The following is an 18,810-nucleotide window of genomic DNA, read 5'->3' on the forward strand; positions in this document are numbered from 1 at the left end:
TTTACACCCCTGTCCCGGCCAGTTATGCCAATATGGGCATGGCATGGGCAGGATATGGACAAAGTGAGTCAAATTTATCATAAGGTACGCCACTAAAGTGTCATAATTTAGTTCAGAAATATACTCCAGCCCCCGACTGGTGCACATTTCTGGCGATGGCACGAGCTGGATAACAGATGTGCATGATTCTCTAAGAGGCGTAGCGCTATGCGAATCTTAGTGAATTTCCCCCAAAGTCTACTCCATGTACAATATGTAAACTACTGTTTTGTATGTGGAGCACTTTCTTCTGTTAATGTTTTTTTTATGGGTAATGAATAAATCTTTTCTAGTATTTTTAATTATTGGTCTGGTGCACGGGTCATTATAGTTTGTCTTACATTTTTGGAAGTAAACAACCTTAGCATTAGTGATATCAGTTTAGGTATAGGTTATTACTTTTTAACACATGGTTATGAACAGTTTTCGCTTAAGTTCACATAGTGTTTGCTACTCTGTTCAGTGACCCCCATCGGGGCTTATGTCTGAACCCCTGTAAAATGGTATTTCTGTACATGCACCAACAGGGACATTGTCTATCATGATGCAGACAGTTAAAGTGTGCATTGTCGTGCATCATTTTTGCCTGTATCAGCCTAGTTGAGGCGGGCAGTAAGATGTCGTCAACTACATCTTGCTACCCGCATCCAAAAGGCACATATGCCCAAATCCTGGTTTGCATAGGAGTGAACACTATGTGAATCCAACCTTAGAAAATGGTCTTTGGAATAGTAGCTGTTAAACAGGGTATGTTGCTTGTTGCAAAAAATACTATGCAATGAAATGTGCCATACATCTGTGTTGTACCTCCAAATGTAGAGCAGGTTGTCTTTAAAGCAAGTCAGTAAATAAATAAAACACAGATAATACTAAGCGTACCGGGATGAACTGTCTCGTGACCGGCGTAGCCATCTCACTACCATCTGTTCTATTCTATGTCCTTTGCGTGTCTGGAATAGATGAGCTTCTGGGTTCTCCATTTACCTGAATAGAGTTGAAATAAGTGAATGAGTATGCTGAACAAGTCTTTCAACAGGTAAAAGTAAGAGCCACCTTGGGAAAAAGAAGTAAAAAAAGTTCAGATCATCTCTCTCATGGATCCATAGAAGTTTGGTTTCCAATGATGTTTAAGCCAGCCATCCATGTAGTAGTACAGATACTGGTTAGAATCATGACATTAAAATACTGTATTTTTCGGACTTTAAGATGCACTTTTTCCCCCAAAATTTTGGGGGGAGATGGGGGTGCTTCTTATATTTGGAATACACTTACAAATACTGTGGCGGCAGCTGGAGTCGGGCAATTCTGCGGTGGTCCCGGTCCAACACTGTCGGGCGATGATTACACTCCCTTCCCAAGCTGGTGCAGCAGGTTTGGCGGTGGTGCTCTGTGCTACGGTGGGAGGGGCTTCACCGGCATTTTGTGAAACCCTGGAGTCCCGGCACATCCATTTCTGCAATATGGTGACCTCTGGGAAAATGGCTGTTGGGGCCGGCGCATGCTCAGATTGAGATCTTGGCAACAAGATCTCGGGAGACTTTTACAAAATGTTGGCGGAGTCCTCCCACACCACAGAGCACCACCGCCTCATCTGCCCGCACCTGCCCACAACAGCTGTTCCTGCCCACACCAGCCGCACCTGCCCACACCAGCCTCACCTGCCCACACCAGCCGCATCTGCCCACATCAGCTGCACCTGCCCACACCAGCCTCACCTGCCCACACCAGCCGCACCAGCCTGGGATGGAATTTCCCGGAGGCCACTGCACCTGCCGCACCCACCCGGGATGGGAGTCATATCGCCGGATCACCGAACACTGTTGTGAGTTCTGTTTTTGGGCTCCCTCTGGTGGTTACTGATGGTACTGGGTGACTTGTCTTTCCTGGGTTTCTGGGTTCCACCTGTTCCATCAGCATATGGGAGTTTCCTATTTAACCTGGCTTTGCTGGCATTTCCTCGCCGGTTATCAATGTATCCAGTGTGTCTTGTTACCTCTGCTCCCTGCTCCTAGAACCTTCTGGACAAGCTAAGTTTGGATTTTCCTGTTTTGTGTTTTGCTTATTTGGTTTTTAGTCCAGCCTGCAGATATGTGATTCTCTGCTGCTGGTTGCTCTAGTGGGCTGAAATTGCTTTTCATGTACCATGAGTTGGCACATGAGTTCAAGTAATTTCAGGATGGTTTTTTGAAGGGTTTTTCGCTGACCGCGCAATTCACTTTTGTATCCTCTGCTATCTAGCTTTAGCGGGCCTCATTTTGCTGAAACTGTTTTCATACTACGTATGTGCTTTCCTCTCATTTCACCGTCATTATATGTGGGGGGCTGCTATTTGCTGTGGGGTATTTCTCTGGAGGCAAGAGAGGTCTGTGTTTCTTCTGATAGGGGAAGTTAGATCTTCGGCTGGAGCGAGACGTCTAGGATCATCGTAGGCACGTTCCCCGGCTACTTTTATTTGTGTGTTAGGTTCAGGGTCGCGGTCAGCTCAGGTTCCATCGCCCTAGAGCTTGTTTGTATCTGTGCTTGTCCTTTTTGTGATCCCCTGCCATTGGGATCATGACAGTATAACCGGCCCACAAAGTGTTAATTGTATTGGCTGAAGTAGGAGGATAAGTAGTCTGAGGAAGTTTTTTTTTTTTTTTTTTTTCCCCTCAGAGTTTGCTGCCTAGCCTTATTGCAGCCTGGCTACTTCCTCCTCCTCTTAATCTTTGAATGGCTCTGATCTCAGCTGTTTATCATGGACGTCCAGAGTTTGGCTTCCAGCCTGAATAATCTTGCCACTAAGGTTCAAAATATACAGGATTTTGTTGTACATGCTCCTATGTCTGAACCTAGAATTCCTGTCCCAGAGTTTTTTTCTGGAGATAGATCTCGTTTTCTGAATTTTAGGAACAATTGCAAGTTGTTTCTTTCTTTGAAATCTCGCTCCTCTGGAGACCCTGCTCAGCAAGTCAAGATAATTATATCTTTCCTGCGGGGTGACCCTCAGGATTGGGCATTTGCATTGGCACCAGGGGACCCTGCGTTGCTTAATGCAGATGCGTTTTTTCTGGCATTGGGTTTGCTCTATGAGGAACCTAACCAAGAGATTCAGGCTGAAAAAGCTTTGTTGGCCCTCTCTCAGGGGCAAGATGAAGCAGAAATTTATTGTCAAAAATTTCGGAGGTGGTCGGTACTTACTCAGTGGAATGAGTGCGCTCTGGCTGCAAAGTTTAGAGATGGCCTTTCTGAGGCCATTAAAGATGTTATGGTGGGGTTCCCTGCGCCTGCTGGTCTGAATGAGTCTATGACTATGGCTGTTCAGATTGATCGGCGTTTACGGGAGCGCAAACCTGTGCATCATTTGGCGGTGTCGTCTGAACCGTCACCTGAGATAATGCAATGTGATAGAATTCAGTCCAGAAGTGAACGGCAAAAGTATAGGCGGAAAAAAGGGTTGTGCTTTTATTGTGGTGATTCAGCTCATGTTATATCAGCATGCTCTAAACGCACAAAAAAGATAAGTCTGTTGCCATTAGTACTTTACAGTCTAAGTTCATTCTGTCTGTGACTCTGATTTGTTCATTATCATCCATTTCCGTCGATGCCTATGTGGATTCAGGCGCTGCCCTGAGTCTTATGGATTGGTCATTTGCCAATCGCTGTGGGTTTAGTTTGGAGCCTCTGGAAGTCCCTATTCCTTTGAAGGGAATTGACTCTACACCTTTGGCTATGAATAAACCTCAGTACTGGACACAAGTGACCATGCGTATGACTCCCGTTCATCAGGAGGTGATTCGCTTCCTGGTACTGTATAATTTGCATGATGTTCTAGTACTTGGTCTGCCATGGTTACAAACTCATAATCCAGTCCTTGACTGGAAATCAGTGTCTGTGTTAAGCTGGGGTTGTCAGGGGGTTCATGATGATGCACCTCCGATTTCTATCGCTTCATCTACTCCTTCTGAGATTCCTGTGTTTTTGTCTGACTATCGGGATGTTTTTGAGGAGCCTAAGCTCAGTTCGCTTCCTCCTCACAGGGATTGCGATTGTGCTATAAATTTAATTCCGGGCAGTAAATTTCCTAAAGGTCGTTTGTTCAATCTGTCAGTGCAAGAGCATACTGCTATGCGGGATTATGTTAAGGAGTCCTTGGAAAAGGGACATATCCGTCCATCTTTGTCCCCTTTGGGAGCAGGTTTTTTTTTCGTGGCCAAGAAAGATGGTTCCTTGAGGCCTTGTATAGATTATCGTCTTTTGAATAAGATTACCGTAAAATATCAGTATCCTTTGCCATTGTTGACTGATTTGTTTGCTCGCATTAAGGGGGCTAAATGGTTCACTAAGATTGATCTTCGGGGTGCGTATAATCTTATACGAATAAAGCAAGGTGATGAGTGGAAAACCGCATTTAATACGCCTGAGGGCCATTTTGAGTATTTGGTAATGCCTTTTGGACTTTCTAATGCTCCTTCAGTCTTCCAGTCCTTTATGCACGATATTTTCCGTGAATATCTGGATAAATTTATGATTGTGTATTTGGATGATATTTTGGTTTTTTCTGATGACTGGGAGTCTCATGTTCAGCAGGTCAGGAAGGTGTTTCAGGTCCTGCGGGCCAATTCCTTGTTTGTAAAAGGCTCAAAGTGTCTCTTTGGAGTTCAGAAGATTTCTTTCTTGGGGTATATTTTTTCCCCTTCTACTATTGAGATGGATCCCGTCAAGGTTCAGGCTATTTGTGACTGGACGCAGCCTACATCTCTTAAGAGTCTACAGAAGTTCTTGGGCTTTGCTAATTTCTATCGTCGTTTTATAACTAATTTTTCTAGTGTTGTTAAGCCTTTGACGGATTTGACTAAGAAGGGTGCTGATGTTGCTAATTGGTCTCCTGCGGCTGTGGAGGCCTTTCAGGAACTTAAGCGCCGGTTTTCTTCTGCTCCTGTGTTGCGTCAGCCAGATGTTTCGCTCCCTTTTCAGGTTGAGGTTGATGCTTCCGAGATTGGAGCGGGGGCGGTTTTGTTACAGAGAAGCTCCGATGGCTCAGTGATGAAGCCATGCGCGTTTTTTTCTAGAAAGTTTTCGCCAGCTGAGCGGAATTATGATGTTGGTAATCGGGAACTTTTGGCCATGAAGTGGGCATTTGAGGAGTGGCGTCATTGGCTAGAGGGTGCTAGACATCGTGTGGTGGTCTTGACTGATCACAAAAATTTGATTTACCTTGAGTCTGCCAGGCGTCTGAATCCTAGACAGGCTCGTTGGTCACTGTTTTTCTCTCGTTTCAATTTTGTGGTTTCATACCTGCCAGGTTCAAAGAATGTGAAGGCGGATGCTCTTTCTAGGAGTTTTGTGCCTGACTCCCTTGGAAATTCTGAGCCCTCGGGTATCCTTAGGGATGGGGTGATTTTGTCTGCTGTCTCCCCAGACTTGCGACGTGCTTTGCAGAAGTTTCAGGTGGCTAAACCTGATCGTTGTCCGCCTGAGAGACTGTTTGTTCCGGATAATTGGACCAGTAGAGTCATCTCCGAGGTCCATTCTTCTGCGTTGGCAGGTCATCCTGGAATATTTGGTACTAGAGACTTGGTGGCCAGGTCTTTTTGGTGGCCTTCCTTGTCGAGGGATGTGCGTTCTTTTGTGCAGTCTTGTGAGGTTTGTGCTCGGGCTAAGCCTTGCTGTTCTCGGGCCAGTGGATTGTTGTCACCTTTGCCTATCCCGAAGAGGCCTTGGACGCACATTTCCATGGACTTTATTTCGGATCTCCCTGTCTCTCAAAAAATGTCCGTCATCTGGGTTGTGTGTGATCGCTTTTCTAAAATGGTTCATCTGGTACCCTTGCCTAAGTTGCCTTCCTCCTCTGAGTTGGTCCCTCTGTTTTTTCAGAATGTGGTTCGTTTGCATGGGATTCCTGAGAACATCGTTTCTGACAGGGGATCCCAGTTTGTGTCTAGATTTTGGCGGACTTTCTGTGCTAAGATGGGCATTGATTTGTCCTTTTCGTCTGCATTCCATCCTCAGACGAATGGCCAGACTGAACGAACTAATCAGACCTTGGAAACTTATTTAAGGTGTTTTGTTTCTGCTGATCAGGATGACTGGGTTACCTTTTTGCCGCTGGCCGAGTTTGCGCTTAATAATCGGGCTAGTTCTGCTACCTTGGTTTCTCCTTTCTTTTGTAATTCGGGGTTTCATCCTCGTTTTTCCTCTGGTCAGGTGGAACCTTCTGATTGTCCTGGAGTGGACATGGTGGTGGATAGGTTGCATCGGATTTGGAGTCATGTGGTGGACAATTTGAAGTTGTCCCAGGAGAAGGCTCAGCAGTTTGCTAATCGCCGTCGCCGCGTGGGTCCTCGACTTCTTGTTGGTGACTTGGTGTGGTTGTCTTCTCGTTTTGTTCCTATGAAGGTCTCTTCTCCTAAGTTCAAGCCTCGGTTCATCGGTCCCTATAGGATCTTGGAAATTCTTAACCCTGTGTCGTTTCGTTTGGATCTCCCGGCATCGTTTGCTATTCATAATGTGTTTCATCGGTCGTTGTTGCGGAAGTATGAGGTACCTGTTGTTCCTTCTCTTGAGCCTCCTGCTCCAGTGCTGGTGGAGGGAGAATTGGAGTATGTTGTGGAGAAGATCTTGGATTCTCGTGTTTCCAGATGGAAACTCCAGTATTTGGTCAAGTGGAAGGGTTATGGTCAGGAGGATAATTCTTGGGTGGTTGCCTCGGATGTTCATGCTGATGATTTGGTTCGCGCTTTTCATAGGGCTCATCCTGGTCGCCCTGGTGGTTCTCGTGAGGGTTCGGTGACCCCTCCTCAAGGGGGGGGTACTGTTGTGAGTTCTGTTTTTGGGCTCCCTCTGGTGGTTACTGATGGTACTGGGTGACTTGTCTTTCCTGGGTTTCTGGGTTCCACCTGTTCCATCAGCATATGGGAGTTTCCTATTTAACCTGGCTTTGCTGGCATTTCCTCGCCGGTTATCAATGTATCCAGTGTGTCTTGTTACCTCTGCTCCCTGCTCCTAGAACCTTCTGGACAAGCTAAGTTTGGATTTTCCTGTTTTGTGTTTTGCTTATTTGGTTTTTAGTCCAGCCTGCAGATATGTGATTCTCTGCTGCTGGTTGCTCTAGTGGGCTGAAATTGCTTTTCATGTACCATGAGTTGGCACATGAGTTCAAGTAATTTCAGGATGGTTTTTTGAAGGGTTTTTCGCTGACCGCGCAATTCACTGTTGTATCCTCTGCTATCTAGCTTTAGCGGGCCTCATTTTGCTGAAACTGTTTTCATACTACGTATGTGCTTTCCTCTCATTTCACCGTCATTATATGTGGGGGGCTGCTATTTGCTGTGGGGTATTTCTCTGGAGGCAAGAGAGGTCTGTGTTTCTTCTGATAGGGGAAGTTAGATCTTCGGCTGGAGCGAGACGTCTAGGATCATCGTAGGCACGTTCCCCGGCTACTTTTATTTGTGTGTTAGGTTCAGGGTCGCGGTCAGCTCAGGTTCCATCGCCCTAGAGCTTGTTTGTATCTGTGCTTGTCCTTTTTGTGATCCCCTGCCATTGGGATCATGACAGAACACCCCCTGAGACCATGCTCCACCAGCGCTGCCGATCTCCCCGGTAAGCTGAATTCGGACTGTAAGATGGACCCCCATTTGACACGTTAATTTTTTTCCCCATTTTCCCTCTCAAAATTTGGGGTTCATCTTATGGTCTGGTGCATCTTATAGTCCAAAAAATGCGGTATATATTGCAAGAAAAAAAAGTGAATATATTTACTATATCATCTGTTTATTTAAAAACTGTAAGTAAAATGGAACTTTAAAACACATGGTTGAGACCATGATACTTTGACATGCTATGCTAATGCTAATCTGTAGCACAGCTCATATTCAAGTAGCTTGATGAGGTAATGAAATATAGAAGCAAAATAATCCTGAAATTATAGTTGCAGTAGTTTGGCCTCACACTTGGGGTCTGGAAGGGGTTCCCAGACTTTACAAGCCATACATATAAACAGAAGTAGTGCATACATGTATAGCTAATACACATATGTGCATGTATGCTTGTAGTGAGTGTACTTAAGTCAGCATGCCTGTATTTAGTGTGTTTATGAGTATATACATACAGTGGAGAAAATAAGTATGTGATACACTGCCAATTTTGTAAATTTTCCCGCCTACAAAGACTGGAGAGGCCTGTAATTTTTATCGTAAGTGCACTTCAACTGTGAGAGACAGAATCTAAAAATAAAATACAGAAACTCATATTGTATAAATTTTTACATAATTATTTCGCATTTTATTGAATGAAAGAAGTATTTGATACAATAGAAAAACAGAACTTAAGGGGCTGACCACTACTAGGACAACCCCTTCTTAAACTAAATGTTATGCTCCGATAATATAATAAAGCCTAAACTCACCTGCCTTAGGCCGGGTTCACATTGCATCAATGGCAATGCGCTGACAGTATCCGTTACACAGCGGCATTAATGCTATGTAACGGATACGTTAGCGCACCCATTGACTGCCACTATGTAGCGCATCACTAACGCATGTCATAATCGGCATGCGTTAGCCATGTGCCATCATTCTGTGATGGACCCTCGGACGCGGGCTGCAGCGTTCCTGGGTCCGTCACCGATAGCGTAGGTGGAGCATCTGTGCTATCACGATCACATAACGCGATCTTTAAAAGGCACTAGCGTTGGTGCAGTCTATTTAACGTATGCGTTGAACAGACTGCACCAACGCAATGTCAACCTAACCTTACCGGTTCCGTTCCCGTGGTGTCGTCATTCACGGTCCTGGGCTGTGATGTTGTGAAATGACAAATGATGCCTGGCACCCAATCAGCACGGGCCTCACTGTCTCCTCCTTCAGACAAACTGAATATGAAGAGGAAGCCAGGACTACAGTTGATCCAAGACTTCCTCCTCATGTTCGGTTTATCCAAAGGTGGACACAGTGACGCCAGTACTGATGGGGTGCCGTGCATTACGTGTCATTCCACCACATCACAGCCCCAGGACCGTGAGTGCTGACACCGCAGGAACAGAGCTAATATGGGAGGTGAGCATAGGTTTATTCTGTATTTTCGACATAACCACTACTATTTCACTACTAGGCCAACCCCTTCTTAAACTAAATGTAGTGAACAAACCCTTTAATATTTGGTGCAGAAAACTTTGTTTGCAATTAGAGAGGTTAGATGGTTCTTGTAGTTTTTGACCAAGTTTGCACACACTGCAACAGGGATATTGGCAAATCCTCCATACAGATATTTTCTAGATCTTTCAGGTTTCAGGGCTGTCGCTGGGCAATATTGAGTTTCAGGTCCCTCCAAAGATTTTCTATTCTGTTCAGGTCTGATGACTGACTATTCCACTTCAGGACCTTGAAATGCTTATTATGGAGCCACACCTTAGTTGCCCTGGCTGTGTGTTTAGGATCATTGTCATGCTGGAAGACCCAGCCAGGACCCATCTTTAACCCCTTTACCCCCAAGGGTGGTTTGCACGTCAATGACCAGGCCAATTTTTACAATTCTGACCACTGTCCCTTTATGAGGTTATAACTCCGAAACGCTTCAACGGATCCTGGTGATTCTGACATTGTTTTCTCGTGACATATTGTACTTCATGATAGTGGTAAAATTTCTTTGATAGTACCTGCGTTTATTTGTGAAAAAAATGGAAATTTGGCGAAAATTTTGAAAATTTCGCAATTTTCAAACTTTGAATTTTTATGCAATTAAATCACAGAGATATGTCACACAAAATACTTAATAAGTAACATTTCCCACATGTCTCCTTTACATCAGCATAATTTTGGAACCAATTTTTTTTTTTGTTAGGGAGTTATAAGGGTTAAAAGTTGACCAGCAATTTCTCATTTTTACAACACCATTTTTTTTTAGGGACCACGTCTCATTTGAAGTCATTTTGAGGGGTCTATATGATAGAAAATGCCCAAGTGTGACACCATTCTAAAAACTGCACCCCTCAAGGTGCTCAAAACCACATTCAAGAAGTTTATTAACCCTTCAGGTGTTTAATAGGAATTTTTGGAATGTTTAAATAAAAATGAACATTTAACTTTTTTACACAAAAAATTTACTTCAGCTCCAATTTGTTTTATTTTACCAAGGGTAACAGGAGAAATTGGACCCAAAAAGTTGTTGTCCAATTTGTCCTGAGTACGCTGATACCCCATATGTGGCAGTAAACCACTGTTTGGGCGCATGGGAGAGCTCGGAAGGGAAGGAGCGCTATTTGACTTTTCAATGCAAAATTGACAGGAATTGAGATGGGACGCCATGTTGCGTTTGGAGAGCCACTGATGTGCCTAAACATTGAAACCCCCCACAAGTGACACCATTTTGGAAAGTAGACCCCCTAAGGAACTTATCTGGATGTGTGGTGAGCACTTTGACCCACCAAGTGCTTCACAGAAGTTTATAATGCAGAACCGTAAAAATAAAAAATCATATTTTTTCACAAAAATTATATTTTTGCCCCCAATTTTTTATTTTTCCAAGGGTAAGAGAAGAAATTGGACCTCAAAAGTTGTTGTCCAATTTGTCCTGAGTACGCTGATACCTCATATGTGGCAGTAAACCACTGTTTGGGCGCATGGGAGAGCTCGGAAGGGAAGGAGCGCAGTTTGACTTTTCAATGCAAAATTGACAGAAATTGAGATGGGACGCCATGTTGCGTTTGGAGAGCCACTGATGTGCCTAAACATTGAAACCCCCCACAAGTGACACCATTTTGGAAAGTAGACCCCCTAAGGAACTTATCTAGAGGTGTGGTGAGCACTTTGACCCACCAAGTGCTTCACAGAAGTTTATAATGCAGAACCGTAAAAATAAAAAATCATATTTTTTCACAAAAATTATATTTTTGCCCCCAATTTTTTATTTTTCCAAGGGTAAGAGAAGAAATTGGACCTCAAAAGTTGTTGTCCAATTTGTCCCGAGTACGCTGATACCCCATATGTGGCAGTAAACCACTGTTTGGGCGCATGGGAGAGCTCGGAAGGGAAGGAGCGCCATTTGACTTTTCAATGCAAAATTGACAGGAATTGAGATGGGACGCCATGTTGCGTTTGGAGAGCCACTGATGTGCCTAAACATTGAAACCCCCCACAAGTGACACCATTTTGGAAAGTAGACCCCCTAAGGAACTTATCTGGATGTGTGGTGAGCACTTTGACCCACCAAGTGCTTCACAGAAGTTTATAATGCAGAACCGTAAAAATAAAAAATCATATTTTTTCACAAAAATTATATTTTTGCCCCCAATTTTTTATTTTTCCAAGGGTAAGAGAAGAAATTGGACCTCAAAAGTTGTTGTCCAATTTGTCCTGAGTACGCTGATACCTCATATGTGGCAGTAAACCACTGTTTGGGCGCATGGGAGAGCTCGGAAGGGAAGGAGCGCAGTTTGACTTTTCAATGCAAAATTGACAGAAATTGAGATGGGACGCCATGTTGCGTTTGGAGAGCCACTGATGTGCCTAAACATTGAAACCCCCCACAAGTGACACCATTTTGGAAAGTAGACCCCCTAAGGAACTTATCTAGAGGTGTGGTGAGCACTTTGACCCACCAAGTGCTTCACAGAAGTTTATAATGCAGAACCGTAAAAATAAAAAATCATATTTTTTCACAAAAATTATATTTTTGCCCCCAATTTTTTATTTTTCCAAGGGTAAGAGAAGAAATTGGACCTCAAAAGTTGTTGTCCAATTTGTCCCGAGTACGCTGATACCCCATATGTGGCAGTAAACCACTGTTTGGGCGCATGGGAGAGCTCGGAAGGGAAGGAGCGCCATTTGACTTTTCAATGCAAAATTGACAGGAATTGAGATGGGACGCCATGTTGCGTTTGGAGAGCCACTGATGTGCCTAAACATTGAAACCCCCCACAAGTGACACCATTTTGGAAAGTAGACCCCCTAAGGAACTTATCTGGATGTGTGGTGAGCACTTTGACCCACCAAGGGCTTCACAGAAGTTTATAATGCAGAGCCATAAAAATAAAACAAAATTTTTTTCCCACAAAAATTATTTTTTAGCCCCCAGTTTTGTATTTTCCCTAGGGTAACAGGAGAAATTGGACCCCAAAAGTTGTTGTCCAATTTGTCCTGAGTACGCTGATACCCCATATGTGGGGGGGAACCACCGTTTGGGCGCATGGGAGGGTTCGGAAGGGAAGGAGCGCCATTTGGAATGCAGACTTAGATGGAATGGTCTGCAGGCGTCACATTGCGTTTGCAGAGCCCCTAATGTACCTAAACAGTAGAAACCCCCAAGTGACACCATTTTGGAAAGTAGACCCCCTAAGGAACTCATCTTGATGTGTTGTGAGAGCTTTGAACCCCCAAGTATTTCACTACAGTTTATAACGCAGAGCCATGCAAATAAAAAATATTTTTTTTTCCACAAAAATTATATTTTAGCCCCCAGTTTTGTATTTTTCCAAGGTTAGCAGGAGAAATTGGACCCTAAATGTTGTTGTCCAATTTGTCCTGAGTACGCTGATACCCGATATGTGGGGGGGAACCACCGTTTGGGCGCATGGGAGGGCTCAGAAGGGAAGGAGCATCATTTGGAATGCAGACTTAGATGGATTGGTCTGCAGGCGTCACATTGCGTTTGCAGAGCCCCTAATGTACCTAAACAGTAGAAACCCCCCACATGTGACCCCATATTGGAAACTAGACCCCTCAATGAACTTATCTAGATGTGTTGTGAGAACTTTGAACCCCCAAGTGTTTCACTACAGTTTATAACGCAGAGCCGTGAAAATAAAAAATCTTTTTGTTTTCCCACAAAAATTATTTTTCAGCCCCCAGTTTTGTATTTTCCCAAGGGTAACAGGAGAAATTGGTCCACAAAAGTTGTTGTCCAATTTGTCCTGAGTACGCTGATACCCCATATGTTGGGGTAAACCCCTGTTTGGGCACACAGGAGAGCTCGGAAGGGAAGGAGCACTGTTTTACTTTTTCAACGCAGAATTGGCTGGAATTGAGATCAGACGCCATGTCGTGTTTGGAGAGCCCCTGATGTGCCGAAACAGTGGAAACCCCCCAATTATAACTGAAACCCTAATCTAAACACACCCCTAACCCTAATTCCAACGGTAACCCTAACCACACCTCTAACCCTGACACACCCCTAACCCTAATCCCAACCCTATTCCCAACTGTAAATGTAATCTAAACCCTAACCCTAACTTTAGCCCCAACCCTAACTGTAGCCCCAACCCTAACCCTAACCCTAGCCCTAACCCTAGCCCTAACCCTAGCCCTAACCCTAGCCCTAACCCTAGCCCTAACCCTAACCCTAGCCCTAGCCCTAACCCTAGCCCTAACCCTAGCCCTAGCCCTAACCCTAGCCCTAACCCTAGCCCTAACCCTAACCCTAGCCCTAGCCCTAACCCTAGCCCTAACCCTAGCCCTAACCCTAGCCCTAGCCCTAACCCTAGCCCTAGCCCTAACCCTAGCCCTAACCCTAGCCCTAATGGGAAAATGGAAATAAATACATTTTTTTTTATTTTTCCCTAACTAAGGGGGTGATGAAGGGGGGTTTGATTTACTTTTATAGCGAGTTTTTTAGCGGATTTTTATGATTGGCAGCCGTCACACACTGAAAGACCCTTTTTATTGCAAAAAATATTTTTTGCAATACCACATTTTGAGAGCTATAATTTTTCCATATTTTGGTCCACAGAGTCATGTGAGGTCTTGTTTTTTGCGGGACGAGTTGACGTTTTTATTGAAAACATTTTTGGGCACGTGACATTTTTTTATCGCTTTTTATTCCGATTTTTGTGAGGAAGAATGACCAAAAGCCAGCTATTCATGAATTTCTATTGGGGGAGGCGTTTATACCGTTCCGCGTTTGGTAAAATTGATGAAGCAGTTTTATTCTTCGGGTCAGTACGATTACAGCGATACCTCATTTATATCATTTTTTTATGGTTTGGTGCTTTTATACGATAAAAACTATTTTACAGAAAAAATAATTATTTTTGCATCGCTTTATTCTCAGGACTATAACTTTTTTATTTTTTTGCTGATGATGCTGTATGGCGGCTCTTTTTTTGCGGGACAATATGACGCTTTCAGCGGTACCATGGTTATTTATATCTGTCCTTTTGATCGCGTGTTATTCCACTTTTTGTTCGGCGGTATGATAATAAAGCGTTGTTTTTTGCCTCGTTTTTTTTTTTTTTTTCTTACGGTGTTTACTGAAGGGGTTAACTAGTGGGACAGTTTTATAGGTCGGGTCGTTACGGACGCGGCGATACTAAATATGTGTACTTTTATTGGTTTTTTTTTTTTATTTAGATGAAGAAATGTATTTATGGGAATAATATTTTTTTTTTTTTTCATTATTTTGGAATATTTTTTTTTATTTTTTTTTACACATTTGGAAAAATTTTTTTTTACTTTTTTACTTTGTCCCAGGGGGGGACATCACAGATCAGTGATCTGACAGTTTGCACAGCACTCTGTCAGATCACTGATCTGACATGCAGCGCTGCAGCCTTCACAGTGCCTGCTCTGAGCAGGCTCTGTGAAGCCACCTCCCTCCCTGCAGGACCCGGATCCGCGGCCATCTTGGATCCGGGGCTCGAGCAGGGAGGGAGGTGAGGAGACCCTCGCAGCAACGCGATCACATCGCGTTGCTGCGGGGGGCTCAGGGAAGCCCGCAGGGAGCCCCCTCCCTGCGCGGTGCTTCCCTGTACCGCCGGCACATCGCGATCATCTTTGATCGCGGTGTGCCAGGGGTTAATGTGCCGGGGGCGGTCCGTGACCGCTCCTGGCACATAGTGCCGGATGTCAGCTGCGATAAGCAGCTGACACCCGGCCGCGATCGGCCGCGCTCCCCCCGTGAGCGCGGCCGATCGGCTATGACGTACTATCCCGTCCAGGGTCAGATAAGCCCAGGGCACCTCGACGGGATAGTACGTCTAAGGTCACAGAGGGGTTAATGCTCAAACTGAGGGAAGCCGGTTGTTGGCCAAAATCTTGCGATACATGACCCAATCCATCCTCTCTTCAAAACAGTGCAGTCATCCTGTCCCCTTTGCAAAAAAGCATCCCCAAAGTATGATGTTTCCCCCACCATGCTTCATGGTTGGGGTAGTATTCTTGGAGTTGTACTCATTCGTCTTCTCGCTCCAAACATAGCGAGTGGAGTTGATGCCAAGCACTTGCATTTTGGTCTCATATGATCTCATAACCTTCTCCCATGCCTCCTCTGGATCATTCAGATAGCCATTGGTGGCAATCTTCAAATGGGCCGGGATATGTGCTGGCATGAGCAGGTGAACCTTGCGTGCCCTGCAGGATTTTAGTCCATGATGGCATAGTGTATTACTAAAGATAATGTTTGAGACTGTGGTCCCAGCTCTCTTCAGGTCATTGACCAGGTCCTTCTGTGTAGTTCTGGGCTGATTCCTGATCTTTCTCAGAATCATCCTTGTCCCACAAGGCAAGATCTTGCATGGAGCTCTAGACCGAGGTAGATTGACAATCATCTTGTGTTTCTTCCATGGAGAGGTTGGAGTGTAATTGATTGAGTATGTGGACAGGTGCCTTTTATAAAGGTAATGAGTTCAAACAGGTGCAATTGATAAATTAATACAGGTAATTAGTGCAGAGAAGGAGGGCATCTTAAAGAAAAACAAACTAGTCTGTGAGAGCCAGAATTCTTGCTGGTTGGTAGGTGACCAAATACATATATTATGTAATGAAATGATAATTAATTATGTAAAAATCATACAGTGTGGTTTTCTGGATTTTTCTTTAGATTCTATCTCTCATAGTTGAAGTTTAGCTACGATAAAAATTAAAGACCTCTCCAGTCTTTGTAGGTGGGAAAACATGCAAAATTGACAGTGTATCAAATAGTTATTTTCCCCACCGTATATGCCTGATTAAATACATGAAATGTAAATACAGCCCTGTTTATGCTACCTGAGCAATGAGTAATTTTGTTGCTTTTTTCCCTAGAAAACATATATGATATCAATTTCTATTATGTGTTGCATTGAAGGGGCTGTCCACTACTCAGACAATGCCGTCTCAATTACTATGTTGCCGTAATAAAAATAAAAACAACCTGTACTCACTGTAGTTTCAGTGCTGGGTCTTCTGGGTTTCTCATGATGTTATTGGGTCACGTGAGCTCTGCAGCTAATTAGCGTCTGCTAATGGGTTGCTTCACTCTCACTTACTGTGGACAAAACTTTTTCTTCTGGTTGTCAGTTTCAGAAGTGAGCATGATGCAGCTACTTATTGGCTGCATGGCTCACGTGGCATAACTATGTCAGGCAAGCCCCGGGAAACCAGATGCCGACACCACTCAAACAACATCAGTACCTGAGGCAAAAACAAGCTGTTTTTATTTTATACTGGGGATTATAGCAATTGTGAAGGGGTTGTCGAAATAGTGGACAACCCCATTAAGTAATATAGACTTGAATCCAGACTAACCCACCTCTCACCTTGCTACTTCTCTGCACTTCCTCGCTGTAATTCTCATCATTGGCTTCCAGTTCCCAACAGATACCGTTTACAGTTCTAAGTTTGACCGAAAGGCCGTCCACAATCAGTCTCCTCCATATAGGTACAGTATCTCAGAACTAGTCTCCCTAAACCTTCCCACACTTGATCTGAAGTCCCCAATACTTTCTTCTGTCCTCCACATTCAAATGTTCTCACCCAATCACCTCCATTGTCTGGAATTCGATGTCCCAGCATGTCCAATTGATTGTCTTCAACATTTGGAACTTTCAGTCATAATTTGAAAACCTATCTCTTCAAGAAAGCCTACAGCCTGCAATGACCCCGCGGTCATCACCGGAGATGCTGTAACCCCCCAACCTACTGTCCCCTTCCCTATTACCCTGTAGACTGTAAGGGCAGGGTCTCCTCACCCTCTTTTCCAGTCTGTCACCGTTAGTTTGTTCACTGTAATTTATATTTGTATTTTGTATGTAATCCCTTTTCACATGTACAGAACCATGGAATCAATGGTGCTCTAAAGATAAATAGTATAATTTAAAAGCTAACATATGTTGGGTATGTTCCTCACAGTAATACATGTTGGATGTGAGCTGTAGAGAGCCAGAATACTGTCACTAGACCTCAGGTTCTATTGAGTTACTGATGTCCCTTTTCATAGCCCATTAGTGATCTGTTTTGCTGACCCTGAAAGCAGCAGCCATGTTGACTATGCAATGAACCTGTAAGGAGGAGAAAGCCAAAAGTAACAAGTAGAGATTGGCAGAAACCAAGATGTTCGGTAGAACAGTTACAAAAAGTTTGGATTTGGGTACCAGAACAGTACACATACACGAACCCAGACCCCATTCACTTGAATGGGTGGCCCGAACATCCAGCGTTTGCCATGCTGTCATGTGCATGACAGTGCTGCAAACACCGCTTCTGATCGGTGGTAAAATCATCATCGCCGGTAAGACAGCTGCAGTTTTCACGCAGCTGTGATCGGAGGTATAAAGTTCACCTCCGAACACTGCTGTTGGCTGATGGAACTACTGCTCAGTCGACACCAGTGACCGGACATAAACTTTATACCTCCGATCACAGCTGCGGGCTCACATGTCAGCACTACAAACTCCCAGTGTTCGGTGGGCAGAACCCAAACAGTAACACAGACTTCCTGTTGAAGTCCGTGTTCGCTGTCCGTGCCCGAACCATAGGTGTTGGGTACGGACGCCGAACTTTACTGTTCAGGTTCGCCCATCTCTAGTAACAAGCAGCAGTACAGCCAACTATATGTGTGAATTGCACAGACTTTACAACAGCAAAACAGCAGGGATTTTTTAATGAAGAGAAGACTTTTAAGAATGTATTAATTTCGCAATTAAGAAAATGAGCAATACAAAAAAAAGTCAGTGCACAAGTGTACATTCTAGGCTGCAGTATGTTATTGTATTCTGCCTGTGAAGGAGGAGTTTCCAAAACAATATTAACCCTTTACGGATATGGACACTTTTTTTTTTATTAACCTTTTGTTCCGAAAGTCATATCTTTTTATTTTTTCTATCAACACAGCTACATCAGACTTGTGACAGTTTTGAATTACACCATTCATTTTATGAATAATAATGTACCGAAAAAGAGAAACAAAATTCCAAATACAAAGAAATCATTTTTGTTTGTCTAGTCTTTTCCTTATTTTTCCATCAGTAGAGCTGAATGTGGGGTTGTTTTTTATTTTGCATGCTGAACTGTAGTTTTTAGTGATAACATTTTGGGGTTATATATGACGTGGAGTGCTGTGACTGGAAAAAAGTCAATTCTGTTATTTAGATTTTTCTTTTCCATTTTGGCTTTTAAGGTAAGTTTTAAACAATTTAATATTTTGCTAGATCGGACATCACAGAACTAAATATGTTTATTTTTGCTTTTTATGTATTCATTTCTTTATTTTTGAATGGGGTGGATAATTTAAACTTTTATACTTTTTTTTAATTTTTACAACTTTTTTTAATTGTTGGTTTATTTTTTGTTTATAGGGTACATAAACCTGTGATTATTTGAACTCTCATACTATATTCTCACTATATATTCTCAAATGGTACATTCTACTGGTATACTATAATAAAAAGAACTAGCGAACATGGAGTATAAGAAACACCAACAGATTGAAAAATATAAAACAATCATTTTATTAATACATTTAAAACGTACAACAGCAGCCCACTCATAGGGCAATATACAATAAAGAGGAAAAAAGTGGGGAACCTGCTAGCACAGCAGACTATAT

The 18,810-nt window shown here is 43.5% G+C and overlaps 1 protein-coding gene across 2 annotated transcripts in view; it reads right to left on the reverse strand.

Annotated features, from left to right (window-relative positions):
- The window catches only part of FRMPD1 (FERM and PDZ domain containing 1), a 344,165-nt gene that overhangs the window by 105,026 nt on the left and 220,329 nt on the right, over nt 1-18,810 (reverse strand). For both annotated transcript variants that reach the window (XM_069767303.1, XM_069767311.1), the window contains exon 2: nt 919-1,023. In XM_069767303.1, the coding sequence (XP_069623404.1) occupies nt 919-1,019 (101 nt within the window). In that variant the 5' untranslated portion in view covers nt 1,020-1,023. The remainder of the gene's footprint in view (nt 1-918; nt 1,024-18,810) is intronic.

The sequence above is a fragment of the Ranitomeya imitator genome, chromosome 1 (assembly GCF_032444005.1).
Source record: "Ranitomeya imitator isolate aRanImi1 chromosome 1, aRanImi1.pri, whole genome shotgun sequence".
Lineage (NCBI taxonomy): Eukaryota > Metazoa > Chordata > Amphibia > Anura > Dendrobatidae > Ranitomeya > Ranitomeya imitator.